The sequence below is a fragment of the Equus asinus genome, chromosome 8 (genome assembly GCF_041296235.1).
Source record: "Equus asinus isolate D_3611 breed Donkey chromosome 8, EquAss-T2T_v2, whole genome shotgun sequence".
Classification (NCBI taxonomy): domain Eukaryota; kingdom Metazoa; phylum Chordata; class Mammalia; order Perissodactyla; family Equidae; genus Equus; species Equus asinus.
In genome coordinates, this window is record NC_091797.1 from 30,017,889 (window position 1) to 30,038,259 (window position 20,371).

Below are 20,371 nucleotides of genomic sequence, written 5' to 3' on the forward strand. Positions count from 1 at the left end.
GGACTTGAGACAAAAGTCAAGGACAGGAAAGTGTGTTGAGAAGTCTCTAGAAGTCCCTGGCTGGCACCGTGACAACTGTGGGGTGGAGATTCTGGAGAGTCAGCACTTAAGGGCCGCTGACAGCCCATGGCACCCCAGAGCCCTCCCCATGGCTGCTCCCCAGGCAGAGGCAGGCTTCCCTGGTGAGGGCTCTCCTGTGGGGTCATCCGCACTCCAGCGTCGGTGCAGGCGGTCCTGTGACCCCAGTAAGAGCACTTGGTCCTGGACCGAGTGGTCTGGGAACGGAGGCTACAGCTGCACCGCTGAGGAGGGACCCCGGGGGAGGTAGGGAGGGGAGAGGCTGAGGGCCGGCTCAGTCGGGAGGCACAGCCGGGTTCTTTGGGCCTGTGTGTCCTTGGTCTTGGGGGAAGCTGCCTCGTCTCTGCCGTGGCCGCGGCCTCCCACTCCGTCCTGGTTAATAATTCAGCTTCTCTTATTGATAGGAAGCGACCGTGTGATGGGCGCTGCAGGGGAGCGGAGTGGCCTTTTAGGTTCTTCAGGCTGCAGAGGGCAGGACCAGGGCCTGGGGGAGGCAGGGTGGGGTCCAGGGCTGGGGCTTTCCAGACGACCCTGTCCCAGCCATCTCTGTTGCCCTTTGGGGACAGCATTGTCCCTTGCGCTTCTCTCCTGGTTCTCAGAACCTTGTCATCAGAAGCCTCGGACAAGAGGGCAGGCTGGCGAAACAGGAGAATTTGCTTTTTCTGTTCCTTCCCGAGATGCTGTGCCTGGGCCTGTTAGCAAGTCTCTGCCGGCCCAGGGGCTCGGAGGCAGACCGGGCCCCAACTCTTCGGACCCTCTGTGTTTAACAAACTTCCGCAGCGCTTGGCCGGCAGCGGGCCTCGAGGACCTGCTGTGAATATGAACCCGTCAATCCTCACAGGGACCCTAGCCTGACCCTGTGAGGTCAGTGCCATCATTGTCCTCATTTTGCAGAGGAGGAAGCTGAAGCTGGAGAGACGAAGTGAGAGGTCCAAGGTCATGGCTAGAGCAGTTGGTGGAGCTCTTGTAAAACCAGTGCGGTGAGAGCGGGCAGAGGGCCTTAGCTGACCGCCGAGACAGCCAGCGAGGCAGCCTCGAAGCCCACCCGGCCTCCAGCCCTGAGGCCACACCGTGGAAGTGGTGGGCTCTGTCTCGACCCGACAGTGCCACCAGAGCCAAATGGACGTCTGCTCCCAAACTGCTCAAGCTGAGTACTGGTGACCTTTGATCTCTGACCCTGAGGTTGAGGTAACTGGAGCCAGCTTCTGACTTTGGTCACAGAGTCTTGGTGGCCAAGGCAGGGATATGAGACGTGCCACCGGCTCTGTGGGATCCCTGGGCAGGTGGGGCCCACTGATCATCCAGTGGCTAAACATTCAGGAGCCTGGGGTGAGCTGCGGACCCCTGGGGTCTCGGCCTGGACCCTACACAATAGACATGGGAGGCTCAGGCCTGTGGCCCCGGGGCTGGCACAGGTGAGCCACTCACCCTGCTGTCCACTGGGGAGTGACCTCTGCAAGTTGTGGCACTGGCCCACGGCAGGGAGCCATGTGAGGGGCGGGGGTTGTTATGAGGGCTAATTTCCTTGTCCTGGCCTTGAGGGAGGAGGCTGCAGGTCAAGCTGTGTGCAGGGGCTGCAGCCTCGGGAGGGGAAGCCGGGTTCTGCCCATCCTCTCCCTTGCCATCCTCCTGCCCCTGTCCCCTCCTCTCCTCCGCTCCCCACTTTCTTGCCCCCTCCCCCACTCTGGCTCATCCCATCCCTCTGGTGTAGTGTGGTGCACAGGCTTGGAGCCGGAGTACCTGGGTTCAGATCCCTTTCTGCATGGTCCTGGAACTCCAGTGAGCTTTTCTGTGCCTCAGTTTCTTCATCTCTATAGTGGGGATAATTCCTCACCTCAGAGCATCGTTGTGAGAATTCAGTGAGTTAATAACATATAAAGAGCTTGGAACCACAGCTGGCACGGAGTAGGCACTCAGTAGAAGTTAGCAGCCCTTATTCTTCGTGATCACTGTCACCCAGGGCCCAGGCCAGGAAGCTCCTCCTCCTCCAGAAAGCCTTCCTGGCTTGCTCCAGCCCAGGGACCTCTGTCACCCCCCTCAGAAATCCCCCATTCTGACCACTTGGCACAATAATAATGTGGCTTAGTCCCCTTGTCTGTGCCAAGTGTTTCCTGTTCCTCATTTTGTTTGAGCCTCACAGCCCCTCTGTGAGGCAGGATCATGATCCCCTTTATACTGAGGGGCCATGGGGGCCTCAGGCAGCCAAGGGGCTTGCACAGGCCCCATGGCAGAGGGGTTGGGTGTGCCCGGAACCCAGGGGGTGAGGATGGGAGGCCAGAGCCCCGAGGCCACCGCGCCCTGGGGAGCTACTGCAGTTTGTGGTGAGAAGTGAGTGGAGGTGGGTTCCCCATTTTGCAAAGCTCAGTCACCCTGGCTAATGGGGGGGGTCAGTGACATGGGAGAGGAGTAGGTGGGGACGATGGTGACTTCTGGTGTCTGGGGCGACTGAGAGGCCACTGAAGGCATCAGGAGGCCTGGGTCCTGAACCCTGAGGGACTGTGGCTGGTCTCTCACCCTCTTTGGGCCTCAGTTTCCCCACCTGCACCCCAGGGTGGGGGCAGCATCTTCTGGCTGGAGTGGCTGCCTCTGGGTGAGCAGCTGTCGGGGCACAATGGTCCTCAGTGACACACACAGCTCCCGTCTGGCGATTCCCAGCCTGGGCGAGTGGCAGCTGCTCCATGATCAGGCCAGGCTGGGCTGGGTGGACAGGCAGACGCCGCAGCCACAGGGAGGCCCCGCGTCACTGCCTTCTGACAGGGCCTGGCTGTTCTGGGGCCTCAGGGGCACAGGGACCAGCGGTATAGTGACCAGGGCAGTGGACCCCCTGCCCTACCTTCGGGACCGTCCCCCAGGCACCTCCACAAGACCATCTCCCTGGGTGATGGAGCAGCACTGGGCTGGGAGCCAGGAGACCTAAGGGGCACAGACGGGCTGTGCCACTTCTCTGGGCCCCGGGGGCTGCTCTGGTTCCCACCACACGGTCTGTGAGGATGGTGGGCCTCACGGGTGCCCACTCTGGGTGTTCTGTGGCAGACCGCGAGCGCATCGGGCAGGACTCTGCGTACGAGCAGGAGGGGAAGGTGCAGTTTGTGATCGATGCCGTGTATGCCATGGGCCATGCGCTGCACGCCATGCACCGTGACCTGTGTCCCGGCCGCGTGGGGCTCTGCCCGCGCATGGACCCCGTGGATGGCACCCAGCTGCTCAAGTACATCCGCAGTGTCAACTTCTCAGGTGGGGGCACGGTGCGGGCTCCACCCAATCCCGGTGTCATGGGCCATGCAGCTAGAGGAGGGGCCCTGGAGCTCTGCGGGGTGGGAGTGGAGCGTCCCTTCAGATGTCCCCAAGGGGTGAAACCTCCCAAGGTGTTCCATGCCGGGGGCTCCCCAGAGATGTCTGCCTCGGGCTTATAATCCTCCCCACCTTTGGGTAAAGGCTCAGCAAAGGAACTGAGTGTGTGACACCGCTGGCCCCACAGGCATCGCAGGGAACCCCGTGACCTTCAATGAGAACGGAGATGCACCCGGGCGCTACGACATCTACCAGTACCAGTTGCGCAATGGCTCTGCCGAGTACAAGGTCATCGGCTCCTGGACCGACCACCTGCACCTCAGAGTAAGCGCCTGGCAGGAGATCGGGGCCCAGGAAGGGTGGGGAGAGTCACTCACCCCATCCCAGCCCCTGGGAGGGTGCCCGAGGGGAGGTAGCCGCTGACCAGCCCTGACCCCGGGTTTGATGCTGCCGAGTCGGGGCTTCCTTGCTTGCCCCACCACAGCCCTCAGAGGGCCCCTCTCTCCTCTCCCCACTGCAATGGAAGAGCAGGGCAGCTGGACTGCTGCTGCCTGTTGGCCCCTGGCCTTTCCCTTGGCCTGAGGCCTGCCTGCCTGCTACCCACCTGCAGGGCAAAAACCTCTGGATGGGACCCACCCTGCAGAGAAATGGCTCAAAGGCTTGGTGGGCGTGGGCAGTAAGGTGAGGAGGGGAGGGCTGAGTTGGACAAAGGAGGACGACGTTTTGAGGCAAAGGGCACAGTCGAATGGTGGGTTCCGCCTGGTGGGTAGGGAGCCGTTTGAGAGTGAGTCCCCAGCGCGTCAAACCACACTGGAAGGCTGTCATTTTTCTGCATGTTATGGCGGGGGACTTCTCCTGGGTCCTCCTAGCCACACTTTCCCAGCTCACGGTGGTCCCAGGATGTGGTGGCTTTCTCTCTCTGGCCCTCAGTGTCCTCAGCTGTGAATAGAGCCGTGTTTTTGGAGGGAAGGACCTGTGGTTCATTCCTGGAGGAAATGCCCATGGACTTGGGCCCTGCCTTGCAAGGTGAAGGGGTGAGCTGTGCTCGGGGTGGGCACAATGTGGCATCTGGATGGACCAGAGAGACTCCGGAGGCCCAGGTCTGTGTCTGGCCTCGGCTGTCCTTGTCTCAGATCCTGGGAGAATTGCATCTCGTCCCCCCGCCCCGGTTGTAATCGTCTCTCCCGGCAGTGAGCCCCTCGAGCTCTTAGAAGCACTTCCCGCACAGGATCTCCTTTAGCCCCGACCATCTTCTAAGTCAGAGGAAGCATCTCGGAAGACCCAGGCTGAGAGATGTCCCGAAGGCCGCACTGCACGCGTGGCCAGAGCCCATTCCTGTGGGATGCGCCTCGGGTTGCCGAGTGGAGACAGGCAGACGGAACAGGGCAAGGGGAGCACTTGGCAGAGTGGGGCAGTACCGCAAATGGAGCACGCCTCGTTCTGGTGCGGAGGGTGGAGCAGGGGGCCAGTGACTCAGTTCACTCGTGGCAGCAGTGATCCTCGCTGAGCGCCTGTGTGTGCAGCTGCCGTTCTCAGCACTGACCTCTCTGTGAGAGTGACGGCCCTGAGGGCGGGCCCTGTCCTTACCCCATCCCACAGATGCGGTCAGTGAAGTCCTGGCTTGAGGGCTGGGGTGGCAGTGGACTCCTCCCCTGAAGGGCCCCTCCCCAGTAGTACAGGCCCTCCACCAGCACGGAGTGGGGGCAGGAGGAGGTGAGGAGGGACTGGACCCCGACCGTCACTCCTTCCCTACTTTCTCCTGCCTGCTCGGTTTCGGGTGCGCAGTGGGGCCACAGAGCAGGCAAGGCTCAGGGGCCGAGGAGAAGGTGGCCCCCTGCCCGCCACTGCCTTCCTCCAGGGTCTGGAAGCGGGGGCCTCTCCTGATGGGTGCTCTGTCCGACCTCACCGCTTCTTGCACAGATTCCACAGAGATTCACTAGGCCCCACTGCGGCCAGCCCTGTGCTGGGCCTGCAGACGCAGCGGGGAGACAAACACAAAGCCCCTGGGAGACAGCGTTTCCATTATGACTTCTAGCAGAAGCCACGATAAGTAACAAAGGGCAAAGCGGCTTCATATCCGCTCTCATTGGATCAGGTGGGGAAACAAAGGCTCAGAGAGGTCGAGGTGTTTGCTCAAGGGCACACAGCCAGCTAGCAACAGAACGGTGATCCCAAGATTTGACCATATTCACTGTTCTTTCTGCTGGAGCCACAGAGTTTTCCAGAACACCCACCATCGCTCTGTGTCCCCCTGCAGTCTCACAGCTCCGGTGCACAGGGACTGTCCTGCTTCGTTGCTCCTGCCGGATGGTGGCACCGGTCACTGCTGTGCTCTCTGGCTTCTAGGGGACCTCACAACCCTGTCATGCCCAGAGCCCCAGGACAAGCCTCTTCCTTGAGGTTTTCTTCCACCTACCATGGGGGCCCCCATCCCTTTCCTCAGCTCTGAAACCCCCCCTCAGCCCCGGAACCACCTGCTCATTCTTTCTCCAGGAGTCAGCATCCAGGGCAAAGGCAGAACCATTCTGGCCAGGCCTCTGTGCTCCAAGCGTGAACGCTCCCTGAGAGCCGCTTAATTTAGAGCAGATGCCGGCATGTGGCTCCGAGTGCAGTGGGCTCCCTTTCCATAGCCCCTGGAGCTCTTTTGGGCCTCTCGCTCACTTTCCAGAATTTTGTAACATGCTCAGCAGGGCATGCCAACACTCCTGTGGCTCCTTCGCTCACAGCAGTTATGTCTTGGGAGACATGTAACTGTGACCAGCACTAATTTAGAGCAAGATGTAAAGAAACGCTAACCCCTGGGCACACGTGAAGTGTCCTCTGATGAAACCTCTGTTCGTTGCTCTCTGCTGAACGTGACTCCCGAGGAAAGGAGGCCCCGTGGGCTGAGCCACAGGGCAGCACATCTCACGCTCCAGTGTGCGCACGAGTATCCTGAGGGGCTTGTGAAAACTCAGATTCTGAGACGATAGGTCTGGGGTGGGGCCAAAACTTTGCATTTGCAGCAAGCTCCTGGGTGACGCTGATGCTCCTTGTTTGGGGACCACTGTGAGTAGCGAGGCCTTACAGGGCGGGAGTCAAGACTCCTGAGCTCTCTCTGCTCTGCTGTGTGACTCTGGGTTGTCACGGCTGCTCTCTGGGCTCAGTTTCTCCATACAACCCTTGAGAGTTTTGGATTTGATCAGGATGCCCCATATGTCAGCCATGCCTAAGTCACGTGGGGGAACTTATTTAAATCCAGCTGTTGGATTCAGCAGGTGCAGGTGGGGCCTGGGCAGCTGGATTTTAGCCATCTAACTGGTGATTCAGGCATGGGGCTACAGGGTGCCAGCCGGTAGGGTGGTCCCGGGTGCTGGGCGGCATGTCCTGAGGCCCGCTCCTCTGTGCTGTCGTTGCCAGATAGAGCGGATGCACTGGCCAGGGAGTGGGCAGCAGCTGCCCCGCTCCATCTGCAGCCTGCCCTGCCAGCCAGGCGAGCGGAAGAAGACAGTAAAGGGCATGCCCTGCTGCTGGCACTGCGAGCCCTGCACAGGGTACCAGTACCAGGTGGACCGCTACACCTGTAAGACGTGTCCCTATGACATGCGGCCCACAGAGAACCGCACGGGCTGCCGGCCCATCCCCATCATTAAACTGGAGTGGGACTCACCCTGGGCCGTGCTGCCCCTCTTCCTGGCCGTGGTGGGCATCGCCGCCACACTCTTCGTGGTGGTCACCTTCGTGCGCTACAACGATACGCCTATCGTCAAGGCCTCGGGCCGCGAGCTGAGCTATGTGCTGCTGGCGGGCATCTTCCTGTGCTACGCCACCACCTTCCTCATGATCGCCGAGCCTGACCTGGGCACCTGCTCTCTGCGCCGGATCTTCCTGGGGCTCGGCATGAGCATCAGCTACGCGGCGCTGCTCACCAAGACCAACCGCATCTACCGCATCTTCGAGCAGGGCAAGCGGTCGGTCAGCGCCCCGCGCTTCATCAGCCCCGCCTCGCAGCTGGCCATCACCTTCAGCCTCATCTCCCTGCAGCTGCTGGGCATCTGTGTGTGGTTTGTGGTGGACCCCTCCCACTCGGTGGTGGACTTCCAGGACCAGCGGACGCTCGACCCCCGCTTCGCCAGGGGTGTGCTCAAGTGCGACATCTCGGACCTGTCGCTCATCTGCCTGCTGGGCTACAGCATGCTGCTCATGGTCACGTGCACCGTGTACGCCATCAAGACGCGCGGCGTGCCCGAGACCTTCAACGAGGCCAAGCCCATCGGCTTCACCATGTACACCACGTGCATCGTCTGGCTCGCCTTCATCCCCATCTTCTTTGGCACCTCGCAGTCGGCAGACAAGGTGAGGGGCGGGGGCTGGGGGTGGGGGCCAGGGGCAGCCTCCTGGGGCTGACGGGCCTCTCACTCTGCTCCAGAAATGCCTTCTTTCAGGCCTCATTCTGCCTTCTCTCTCTGTCTCGAGTTTTTCTCCAGGTTCTGAGTTTGCTCTCTCCCGCCCTTTCTCTTTTCCTGCTTTCTCTCCCTTTTCTCCTTCCCCCGACGTTTGTCTCATCTCCCTCCTTCCTTTCTCCTCTCCATCAGCCTGGATGCTGCTCGCTCTTCCATGCTTCCTTCTTTTCTAGACTCTTCTTTCCCTTGCCTCTCTCCCTACTTAGCCCATCTTCCCGTCTGTCCACTCCTCTCTCCTTCCTCCTCTGTCCGCCCCTCTCTCTGTCCTCACAGGACCTCCATGAGGTGGGAGATGTATCAGGCACTTGCTCCCTCCCTGGTCCCAAGCCGCCCCGAAGCCCAGGAGCCTGGGACCAGGCATTGTCAGCTGAGGGCCCTTCCTCAGCTCAGAGGAGCCGCCTCCTGCTGGTTCTGTCAGGCCATCCTGTGGTCTGAGGGTCTGGACACACCCCAATGGCCCAGTGGATTCTGCCCACATCCCAGCCCCAGTGCTGCCTGGGTGCCTGGGGGGTTTTATCTTGAAGGATTAGGAGTCACTGAAGACAGAGGCCAGAGACAGGAAAGATTACAGGGACCGAGGGCCCCAGCTCCTGGTCTGAGCTTCATGTCTGATTGTGGGATCCTTGGCAAGCCAGCTGGCTGGCGGCCTCAGTTTCTTCATTGGTGGTCTGGGGCCACAGTCCTTCCCCTGAAGTCCTTACGGGGGTTGCGACGATCACAGTCACAATCCTGTGTAAGGAGGCTGGAGCTGAGGAGTCTGGAGGAGGGTGGCGGGGACAAGGTGGTAGGGTGAATGGTGTAGGACCCAGCGGCTGTCAGGAGGATGTTGGCTTTTACTGTGGGCGAGAAGGGAGCCACTGCGGGGTTCTGAGCAGTGAGGGACGCCTTGAGACGTAGGTTTAAAAGGGTCCCTGTGGCTGCTGGGTGGAGCCCCGAGGAGGGTGAGCCGGGAGCCGGATGGCCAGTGCAGAGGTTCCCGTGATGACTCCGGCAGGAGGCTGCTGATAGCAGGGGTGGTGAGCAGAGGACCCTGGCTGTGTCTGGAGCTGGGCTGGCGGCTTTCTGTTGGCCTGCATGTGGGGTGAGAAACGCAGAGGACAGTGAAGGATGGCTCTGTGGTTTTGGTATGAGGATCAGAAGGAGTGTCTGATGGTAGATGGTGGGGAAGACGGTAGGGGAGCCGGTGAGTCTGGAGTTAAGGGGCGAGGGCTGGACTGGAGGCGTTACTGGGGGAGTCATCAGCCTGTGAATGGCATTTAAAACCATGAGCCTAGGGGGGAGCTTCTAGGAATGCTTAGCTTCAGTGAGGCTGCAAAGCAAGGCCACCAGGGATGGGGTGCTTGTCACATGCCAGACCTTGACCTGATGGCCAGCAGGCCCTACAGCAGTGGGCAAGGGTAGATATCACCATCCCTATTCACAGATGAGGATATGGAGGCACAGAGAGGTAAAGTGACTTGTCTGAGGTCACACAGCCAGTAGGTGGCATAGCTGGACTTGACCCTGCTCTGTCTAACTCAGGAGCCCCCACCCCAGCCCACACTGCCCCCTGTGGCTCTGGGACACCTCTCCTGCCCTGGGCTTCCTGGTGCCCACCTTTTCTCCAACAGCTCCTCAAGGGCAGGAGCTGCACCCTCCACTCTGAATTCCTTGGGCCTGGTGCAGGGGCCTGTGGCCTGTCTCCAGTGGCGTCCCTGTGGGCAGGGGATTCCAAGAAGCAGACCATGGGGCTGACAGTGAGTGCCCTGAGGTCCGAGATCAGGCCTGGCTGCAGGCCACCTCGCACACCTGAGCCAGAGCAGCCACAGGGCGCAGCTCGCACCCGCCCCCACCAGGCCTGCGGGAGGCCCCCCCCTGCTGAGGGCAAGTGCAGGCGGAGGGCCCCATGCCCCCAGCACCAGGGGGCCCACGGAGCCAGCAGGGGAGGCCGCCCCACACTCCAGGAGGCTGGCAGCTTGAGAAATTACCCTCAACAACACCAGGAGGCCCCTTCTCACGCCTCCTCAGGGAGTAAAGGTATTCAGCTGGGAGGCCAACAGCGTGGTGGGTGAGCCCCTTGCTCTGCTCTCCCGTAATTTCCTCTGGCTGCCTGCCAGCACACCGCTCCCCACTGGGTCCCTGCCATCCCAGGGTGTGAGACCCTCCCACCTCCAAGCACGGGGCCCAGCATCCCCAATTCCCCCATCTCTCCAGGCAACACCACCTGCCTCTGATTTCGCCCTTGTTAGGAGGCTCCCCTCAGCACTGTTTATGGAAGGGAGCCTCTGAGATTTCTTCTGAGGCCCAGAGATAGGCAAGGAGTTGCCCAGGGTCACACAGCAGGCTGGCCTCACAGCAACATGTGGCCATAAGACCCAGCTCTGCCCCTGATGGTGTGGGACATGGGTTATGCCCCTCTCCTCTCTGGGCTTCTGAATGAGGGGGGCTGGAGGAGATGAGCTCTGAGGTCGCTGCCAGCTCAGACCATCAGGCTTCTTATAGACGTGGGCAATCCTGGGGCTGTCTCTGGGCTGTGTCATGTCAGCTACAGAATGCTCCATCAGAAGCTGCAGGCCTGGCTGCTGGGTGTGTGTGTGTGTGTGAGAGAATGGAGTGGGTAGGGCTGTTGTGGGGAGTTGTGACATGGGTCCAGAAGTGTGTGTGTGCCTTCCTGTGCATGTTCAGCAGTGGATGGGTGGGGTGTGTGCGCATGTGTGAAAATCGAGTGGGGGTGGGCAGGCGTGTGTGCCAAGGGGTCTGTGGCTGCTGGTGTGTGTATGGGTGTGCAGGCTAGGTGTGTGTGCCCTAATGTGTGTGTGCAGGTGCATGTGTGTGTTCAGGTATGTGTGCAAATGAGTGTGAATGGATCTATGTGTATGCACATGCATGTCCCACGGTGGAGGAAGGGGTGTGTGTGTGAGCCTGTGTGCGTCTGAGTCAGGTATGAGTGTGTAGCTGTGAGTTCAGGTGTGAATGCGGAGATACACGTGTATATAGGTGTGTGTTTGTGGGCATGCGTGTGTGCACACACACTTTCAGGTGCTCAGCTGTGCCGTGCCCCCCGGTGCAGGTGCTGGTACAGAGTGAAGCTGTCTGTGCTACTCTGTGAGCAGGTGGATGGATTCCCAGCGTCAGCCCGGAGTTCCAGGGCTTACCACTGCAGCCCTGTGGCATCACCCTGAGCCGTCTGGAGTGCGAGGTTACTGTGCAGCCAGGCTTGGGTGGGACGAGGCTGCAGAGGCTTGCAGGTTGTGGTGAAGTTTGTTTGTCCGGTTCATACAGATTTGGAGGATCTTGGTACCCGCCAGGCTCGGCCTGGGCGGAAGCACAGAGCAGGCAGAACTACTTGGTGCCCCCTCCAGGGCCCCTCACATCTGGCACCACCAGGCCTAGCACAAAAACAGGAAACTCATCACCCACCTCCCCAGAGGCTCCTTTCTGTGCCCTTTGCCCCAGCCCATGGTGACCTCTGTCCTCCCCCATCAAACCAGCCCTGACACCTCCTTCGCTCTGGAGAGCAGTGAATCACAAGGCTAACGCAGGATTCCTCACAAAGGATGGAGAGTAGCAAGGGCCTGAGAGGAGAGGAGCCCGAATGGTGGCGGGTCTGGCACCTCCCGGCTGGGATGTGGGTGGAAGGGAGATGAGGTGATGTCCCATCCTGAAGGCTGCCTCCCCCTCTGCCTGCCTTCAAGACCTGCATCCAGGCCTGGGCCCCATCCCTGTGGGGCTGCCTGCTGGTCGCAGAGGTTCTAGGGGACCACTACGTCTCTCATAGGATCAGCATGCTACCACCTCCTGGTGACAACGTGCATCTTCACACGGGGGGATGCTGGAGAACAGTGGTGGGGTGGGAACTCCAGACCCTGGGGCAAAGAGAGGGACTGTGGGTGTGCAGCCCCACTTCCGCTTGCACAGGGCTGGCCACCCCCAGCCTAGGGCTGGCTAGAGGAGCCCCCAGGGTGCCTGCTGGGAGGGAGGAGCCCCAGCACACAGCAGGCAGCTTTGCCAGGTGTGACCTGCTTATACCCCTCCTTGTATTCTGTTTGCAGAAGGGCTGCTAGGCTGAAAAGCAAACGAGAACAGAATGCCAAGGACTGTGCTCGTTCCTGTGCTCAGGCTCCATAGCTTTCAGGGCCCACTGAAAAATGCAAATGAAGGCCCCTTGTTCAAAACGATTCAGGATTCAAGACATTGGCAGCAGGATGTTAAACCAAGCGTACCTGCCCACGAGGCTGGCTCTGCCTGTGTCAGTGGAAGAGGCCCAGCATCCACAGGGGGTCAGGGCCCAGTGGAATCTGGAACCCAGGCCCCTGACCCCCAACACACAGCTGTGTCCCCTGCAGGGCTCACTCTGCTTGGAGTGATGGCCTCTACTCCTGTCCCACCAACTCCATGTGGGCCCAACTGTACCCCTCCAGCCGCCTCAACAAGGTGGGGGCCAGGGCCTAAGATGGATATCTGACCTGGAAACACAATTCCTATCCCCAAGAACTCCCAGTGTAAAAGGAGAGACAGCCTCTGCCCTCAGGGAACCCCCAGTCTACTAAGGGAGACAACCGTGTCCCCAGGAACTCCCAGTCCAGAGGTGAGAACCCAGGAATAAATCTGTTCTTTTTTTTTGCTGAGGAAGATTGGCCCTGAGCGACCATCTGTTGCCAATCTTCCTCTATTTTGTATGTGGGTTGCCACCACAGCATGGCTACTGACGAGTGCCGTAGGTCAGCACCTGGGAACTGAAGCCAGGTCGCTGACGTGAAGTGTGCTGAACTTAACTGCTAGGCCACAAGGCCAGCTGCGCAAGCCTGTTCTTAATTAGCCCAGAGCTCCCCTGTGTTCTCCAAGGGTCTTATGTGACACTCTGCAGCCTGTGTTCCCCTCCTTACCCCCTGGTCACCAGCCCTGTCTCAGGGGGTGGAGGGTGGCCAGCACCCTCCTGCTGGCTCGTCATGACCCTTCCTGGCCCATATGCTGGGAGGCAGCTCTGTGCCTGTGGGTGAGAGTGTGGTTGTGTGAGGACAGGGGATGACTGTGTGTCTGGAGGGGTGTGTGCTCCCTGGGGAACAGGCTCTCGCTACCCCGAGGCTGTGATGTTTTCCTGAATGGCGGCCGATGAACAGCCTCTGCACGCTCCCAGCCTCCTTCCACACGGTGCTGTGCAAGTTTCCTGTGGCTTCACGGCCTGTGCTTGGGCAGCCTCGAGGTTTGGGGGAGGCAGGTGCTGTCAGCCCATTGCACTGATGAGAAAACTGAGGGCCAGAGAGGGGACAAGACTTCCCCAGGTTCACACACCTCTCTCTTCGTGGCCCCTAGAGCTTCTCTGGCCCCTCCTCCAAAGGTAGGAAACCCCGGGAAAGGTGGTTGGAATGAAGGCCTTCAGCTCCAGGTCCTGAGGCATTTGTGAAGAGAGGCAGGAGATGGGGAGCATATGAGAATAGAGAAACCTGGCCCCTCCTCTCGGGGGGCTACCAGATGAAGCCAGGGACCCTGTGACCTCAGGAAGCAAGTCCAGACCCATGCAGGGCTGAGTGCAAGGAATGGAAGATGTCATGGGGGGTTGGATAGAGCTGGGGCTCAGTGAGAGCTTCCTGGAGGAGATGGCACATCAGCCAGGCCCCAGGGGAGGGAGTCCAGCCCCAGAAACAGCAGATTTAGGGGGCAGAGCATCCTGATTTCCCCATATCCAGACCGGGGTTGGTGGGCACAGCCTGGGTCTCCCCTGGTCCCACCCCAGCCAAGGGCAGCCAGAGGGGCAGCTGAGGCCTGGGGGATGGGAAGGGAGGAAGGGAGGCAAGGAGGGGATCCCATGCAGGGGCAGTGGGAATTGTCAGGCCCTGCCTGGAAGGCCCTACTATTGAAGAATGGATTAGCCGACACCCAGATTAATGGACTTTCATTTTGCTAACCATCTGTCACCGTTAGTGCTGGCGAGCGAGCGTGAAATGAGCTTTGACTGTGCTGCCACCGTGGATCGCATTGGGCGCTGGGGCTCGCGTGCCAACAGCCCGCTCGGCACAGGGGGGCACGTGGAGGGGCAGTCACTGAGTGGGGGGCCTGGTGGAGGGCTGTGGCACAACCACTGTGAGTTACTCCAAGGCGCCACAGGTGGTGTTCATCTCACTGCCAGCCCTGTGCAGGGGGCTGCTCCTGAGGGTCAGCTTGGGTCCCCTGAGGGCCCTCCCCCAATTAGTATCTAACACTGGGAAACACTTCTATGTGCTTCCCGTGTGCCAGACGTTGTTTTACACACTTTTACCATTTATAAGTCATTTCATCCTCACAACAGCCCTATGAGGTAAGTACTATAATTATCATGCCCATATTACACGTGAGGAAACTGAGGCACAAGGACGTGACTTGTCCACGATCACACAGCTGGAAGTGGTGGAGCCAGGATTTGAATCCGGGATTCTGGTCTAAAGGCCAGCTCTCCATCACGACTCCCTTCTGCCGGAAGCCAGCAGGACACAGGGCGCCGGGTCTGTCCTCCCGTGTCTGTCCCTGGGGTGGGCGGCGGAGGGGGGCTCAAGGCCCGAGGCCAGGGCGGAGCGCGCTCTGACCCGCCCCCGGCCTGCCCCCAGCTGTACATCCAGACGACGACGCTGACGGTCTCGGTGAGTCTGAGCGCCTCGGTGTCCCTGGGGATGCTCTACATGCCCAAGGTCTACATCATCCTCTTCCACCCGGAGCAGAACGTGCCCAAGCGCAAGCGCAGCCTCAAAGCCGTCGTCACCGCGGCCACCATGTCCAACAAGTTCACGCAGAAGGGCAGCTTCCGGCCCAACGGCGAGGCCAAGTCCGAGCTCTGCGAGAACCTCGAGGCGCCGGGTGAGTGCCCGGCCCCGCCCCCTCCCTCTGGCCACGCCCACCGCCCTCTGGACCCGCCCCTTCTCGGAAAAGGCCAGCCCCCTACCCCACGTTCTGGCCCGGCACGGCCCCGGAGCCAGGCCCTGGGGGACACTGGGAGAACCCTGAGGCTGCAGGTGAGTGGCCACCCGCCCAGAGGCAGCTCCGGGAGAACCTTAAGGCACCAGGTTGCACCCCTCTGCTGCCCCCCAACCTCGGGTTCTGGTAGCCAGGAGAGAACCTCCAGGTCCCATCACGCCCTTCCGGGGGTCTCTGCGTCTCCTAGGGTGGGGCCCTGGGGGCACCTGGGTCATGCGCGGTGATGTGAGACCCCCGAATTTATCTGCCCTGGCGCCCCCGTCTGGTCCGGTGCCTTCTGGGAGAAAAGGTTGTCTAGGGGTTGTCCTGACCTAGCTCATGACTTTCTGGAGACTTACCCTTACCGTGTCCCATCCCTCAAGGCCGTACTGTGCTGGTGCAGGAGCAGGTATGTCAAAAGTCCCTGAACCCAAAGGGTGACACTCATGGTGCTGCGACAGACCACAGAGGGCGGGGCCTTCACAGAGAGCTCTGATGACACCTCATTGACATGGTTGCTGCTGCTCAGGCTGGTCACCTGCGGACAGGCCACAATAACACACTCCTGCCAGACAAGGAGGGGTGTGGAGTCGTGGTGAGGGGAGACCCAGTGTTCCCAGCCTCCTGCTTCCTGCAGGGGAAGGATGAGAGCTGCCCACGCCCCCCGCCCCTCTCAGTGTCCCTTGCCCCCACTGTCTCTCAGCTCAGTGACAACAGGGGCTATGGAGGTGCCGGGCAAGAGCAAGCTGATTAATTCTGGGGACAGCCAGATTGAGGGGCCGTGAGTGGGAGGGGTGGGAAGGCATCACTCCTGTGGAGCAGGGACATTTTTCACTCTGTCACTGGCGGGCCACGTATCTTTAAACAAACAACAGAATAAATAATTCAGGGACCCAACTGCAGACAGATTGGGCGCAGAGACACAGGGCCAACAAATGGGGGTTGTCAGCTCGTGCCTGCCGCTGCCGGGCGAATTGTTATCTGAGGCAGTGGAGACTGAAAACAAGCAGGATGGGCCTGGGGCCCTCTGCCCACACCCGCTTGTCCCTTCCGCTCATACTGAGGATGCCTCTGGAGTGTCACTGTCCCCATCCTGTTCTCATGGCTGTAGTCATTTCAGCCCCCTTTGCCCACCATTTTGCAGGGTTTGAAGAGTATTCCCGCCCACCCCACGGCTGAGAGCTAGCCCAGGGCTTATTATCACCCCATTTTACAGTTGAGGGAATCGAGGCTCTGACAGGTTCGATTTGTCGGAAGGACCATGTGGCAGATGCTGAGCTCCCGTGTACCGTGAGGGCAGGCCTGGACCCCAAGTCTCCTGACCCCTGACCAGAACTCTTCCTCTTAAGCCTCCCACTTAGCTCCTGGGGGCCCCGGGCAGACTCCTTGCTCCCATTTTCCAGATGGCGAGGCTGAGGCTCCGCTGAAGGGCTCTGGGCCCCTGGCTTGTAGCTGAGGGCTGAACGCGCTTCCCAGTTCTTCAACCCCGTGGACTGGATTTTCTAGAGGAGGCAGCTCTGGTCTCAGAGGGACCATAGGGCCCCAGCTGTCCCTCACCACCTCGCCACTTTCTCTCACGCCCCGCCCACCTCGGTGCCCCGCAGCCGCCCTCAGGTCCCCATTTTCCTGCAGTCAGCAGACATTTTGCTGCTGCGGCTGAGGTTTTCCTTCACCTCTGAGCCAGACCTGCTGACGGGTTTACAGGTTTGGAAACTCAATTTTATCAGTTCACCCGAGATAATGGAGCCCTGGGGACCTGATTCTCCCCAGCCCAGCCTGCAGGCGTGTGATGCACGAGCCAGCTGCCGCTCTTTTTCTGAAGGTGGGGGACAGAGTGGGGTGGGGAGAGCCCCTCAGGAGAAGTCTAGGCAAACAGGGCCACCCCTCTCGTGGTATAAATGGAGAAACTGAGGCCTAGCAGGGCAGGGAGGGAGCTGCCTGAGGTCCCAGAGGGAGTCTAGGGCTCCTGTCTCCAGAGCACTGATCCGTGTGACCTCCCACCTCCCTTTCAGCACCTTCTGCCATCCCCGGGGCCCAGCCTCCAGTCGCTCAGCCCTGCCCCAAGTGTGCCTGGCTCAGGCCTCCGCCTGGATGCGGCCCCGTCAGAACTGACCTTCCCTCTTAGTCAGCCAGCACCCTGGAGGGACATGGGTCACTTTAGCGATGAAGGTGGGACTTCTTTGTACCCTGTAAGGTGCTGTGCTGTGTCCTTATTCTCTTCCTGCAAGTTGTGGGCAGCATTTCCTTCCATTAGCACCTGTCCCATTGGCACCTAAAACTTGAGCCTTCACTGACGTTGCACAGCCAAGCGATTGTTCATCTTCTGCTTGAATCTTTCTGCTGACGGGGAGCTCAGCTCCCAGGTCAGGCCACCACTCCACTCTCAGCTCTGGCCAGGAGAAAGTTCTTCCTTTCGCTCAGCTGCATGCTGACCCTCCTGCCTTCCCACTGGTCCCTCGGTGTGCCCCTCTGCTCACCCCACCCCCAACAAGTTTGCTTCTTCCCATGCTTAGTGGGCCCCCGAGAGTTGGACATAGCAATCCTGCCTGTACGAGTGGGCTTCCGGTTACACTGCTGTGACAAAGGGGCCCCAGAACAGAGTGCTTCAAATCAGACAGACGTTTCTTTCTGATATAATAGTGCAACGTGGGTGGGCAGAGGCAGGGACCCGGGTTCCTTCCATCTTGTTGCTGCATCAGCTCCCAGAGGGTTGTCCTTGTTCTCACGGCTGAGGCTGCTTGCCCTCCATGTCTGTTCTGCCCACGGAAGGCTAAAGAGAGGAAGTACAGGAGAAACAATCTATTTTGACATGAAAGTTGCACACAGCCCTTCCTCTCATATGTCATTAGCAGGAATGTGGTCGCCCAGGGCCACACTTAGCTGCAAGGGAACCTGGGAAATGTAGTCCTTAACTTGGCCGTCATGAGCCCAGCAGAAACAGAGAGAGCACTTGGGGGGGACAGCATGAAGCCTACCACACTGCTCCCCTCATGCCCTCTTCTCCAGGCCAGGCGCTCCGGGTGAGCCTGGCAGATGCACCTCCTCTCTTGAGCTGACAGGATCCTGGCGGAGGGTCAGGGCAGCTTTATGACAAAGGGCACCATGATTTTCTCCCATCTAGCCTCCTCTCTCTGCACCAGCAGACCAGCCCCCACCCCAGGCAGCAATTCTGTCCTTGATTATTCTCCACTGAGCTGTCCTCCAGGCCCTGGAGGGAGACCTGAACCCTGGCAGGACAGGACCAAACCAAGGACCTGGCTGGGCTCCTCCCTCCTCTGGCCTCAGTCTCTCGTTTTTAAAATGGGAGCAACACGTAGCTGACCTCCTCAGTAGGCTGCTGTGAGGTCTGAACCCTGGCGGGTTCAGGTACGGGGTACACACATGCTGCCCTTGAGGGCTGGCGTTGTCACCCAGCTGTGGGTGGGGGAAGGGCCCCTAGGGAGACACCTAGACCTGCAACCCCAGAGCCAGTGGTGGGCGAGGAAGGGCCCGAGAGGTGGGTGCAGATAAGGGAGGCTCAGGCTGAGGCGATGTGGGGACGCCCAGAAATGGGAAGGATAGCTGCACAGAGGGCCCCGGGGGCCAGAGCACTGCCATTTCCCTTGGGCATGGGGAGAGTTGTTTCTGGTCTTGCAAGGCCCCTCTCTGGGTCCACTGTTTGTTTCCTCTGTCCCCTGCCCCGTCTCTGCCCCCAGGCTACCAGGCTAGTATGTTTCATGTCTGCTCTTCACAGTGCTCCTCCAGAATGTGTTGAACTTCTGAAAAACTTCCCTTTGATAATACGTGAAGGTTACATGATTATATCACAAATAAAAACGATTCTCCTCAAGTGTGGTGAAGTCAGGAGGTGGCAGGGACTCCCCCAGGGAGACCCTCATAGGCGGTTGGGGTTGGGAGGGGGTGCTCAAAGGAGGGGTCGTATCTGGAGTGACAAAGTGAAGAGGGAAGGGCCCCCCAGGCCAGCAGCCCAGCCCCCGCAAAGGTGTGAGGCGGGAAGGATGTGCGAGAGGCTGGGTTGAGTCTGGGGTTGCAGGGAGCAGTGGGGGAAGCAGTGGGATGGGCGGGTGGGGCCGGCTCATGGTTCGGGGGATGTGGACTGCTCAGTTCAGGGGTCTGGACTTGATGCTCCAGGCAGGGGAGTGTCTGTACAGAAGGGGGGTTTAAAGAAACCAGCCCCTGACACGTGGGTACCCCTGGTCTCTTTCCTTCCAGTGCTGGCCACCAAACAGACCTACGTCAGCTACACCAACCATGCAATCTAGCTAGGCCGCCGGAGCCAACAGGAGGAGGAGGAACCGAGGCTCTTGTGGATGGTGCGTCTGGCCAGGGCCACTCCCAGGGGCCCAGCTGACGTCCTGCCTGCCCGTGGGCGCCCACGGACATGGCTTGGTGCTGAGGATAGCAGAGCCCCGGTGGTCACTGCTGGGCAGCCTGGGCAAGCCGGGCAGGCGACAGGAGGAAGACGAGGGGCGGGGCAGCTTCAGGCCATCCCAAGAGCCTGCTTCTTAGACCATGGCCCCTCCTGGCCCCAAACCACTGGGGCTCAGGATTCGAGGGCCCAAGTGCTGGTTTTCTGTCCCCCTCTGTCTCTGCCTGTCCCACTGGTGACCTCTTAGTCTGTCTCCATCCGTGTCTTTATTTTCTCTTATCTCTTTGTCTCACCTTCTTTTCTCTCTGTGTGTCTCTGTGCGTCTGCACCCTCTGCTTTTCTGCATCATCTTCTTTCTGCCCCTGCCTCCTCTGCCTCATCCTCTCTCCGTCTCCAGGTCTCTCCCATTTTTCTCTTGTGCTCCACCTGAGTCTCTCCTCTCGTGCATTTTTCTTCCTGTCCTCAGCCCCCTCCTCACCTTCACTTATGTCCAGCCTCTGCTCCCTCTCCTGGCCATCCTTTCCTAAGTCATCAAATCTTACGTGTCGCAAAAAAGAAAAAAGGAAAAAAAAATCAAAACACAAAAATGCCAAAACAAAAACAAATCTCAAGTGTGTTGCCAAGTGCTGCGTCCTCCTGGTGGCCTCTGTGTGTGTCCCCGTGGCCCGCAGCCTGCCCGCCTGCCCGCCTGCCCCCGCCCGTCTGTCGTGTGTCCTGCCCGCCTGCCCCTCCTGCCAATGACACGGAGTTCAGTGCCTGGGTGTTTGGTGATGGTTATTGATGACAATGTGTAGCGCATGATTGTTTTTATACCGAGAACATTTCTAATAAAAATAAACACATGGTTTTGCACCCCGGCTCTACATCCACTGAGGGTCCTGCGGTGGGACCCCAGGCGAGGCCCGCAGCTGGAGGGCCTGGAGCTGGAAGGAAGGAGGACCTGGGTGATGGAGACGTGGGGCTTGGGATGGGTGGAGGCTCCTGTCCGGGGGCATGGAGAGGCCTTGGGCAGGCAGGGACCAGGACACTGCAGCAGGATCCAGAAGTCAGCCCCTGGTGGTCCCCTAAGGGGGTGCTCTGTTCCTGTGCCCTGCCCTGCAGCCGGGTCTCTCCTCTGGCTCACATCCCTCACACCTGGGACCCCTCACCCCACTCCATAACCTGCGCCCCTTCTCTTTGCCCAGCCAGGAAGTTCTCCTCTTGAGAAGTTGGCCCAGCACCCACAGCCCTCCCCTACTGCCTGTCCCGTCTCCAGGCCACAGGTGCTAAGATGATGTGTGTCTGTCCT

At 59.9% G+C, this 20,371-nt stretch overlaps 1 protein-coding gene across 8 annotated transcripts in view; it reads left to right on the top strand.

Annotated features, from left to right (window-relative positions):
- Positions 1–19,935, top strand: part of GRM4 (glutamate metabotropic receptor 4) — a 115,068-nt gene extending 95,133 nt beyond the window's left edge. For 2 of the 8 annotated variants that reach the window (XM_070515078.1, XM_070515079.1), the window contains exons 7-11: positions 3,112–3,312; positions 3,557–3,693; positions 6,769–7,704; positions 14,372–14,618; positions 16,727–18,695. In XM_070515078.1, the coding sequence (XP_070371179.1) occupies positions 3,112–3,312; positions 3,557–3,693; positions 6,769–7,704; positions 14,372–14,618; positions 16,727–16,839 (1,634 nt within the window). In that variant the 3' untranslated portion in view covers positions 16,840–18,695. Of the gene's footprint in view, positions 1–3,111; positions 3,313–3,556; positions 3,694–6,768; positions 7,705–14,371; positions 14,619–16,726; positions 18,706–18,926 lie in introns of those variants that run through there. The other 6 variants (XM_070515081.1, XM_070515082.1, XM_070515083.1 and 3 more) reach the window with 6 other exon arrangements.
- Positions 19,936–20,371: the final 436 nt, after the last annotated feature.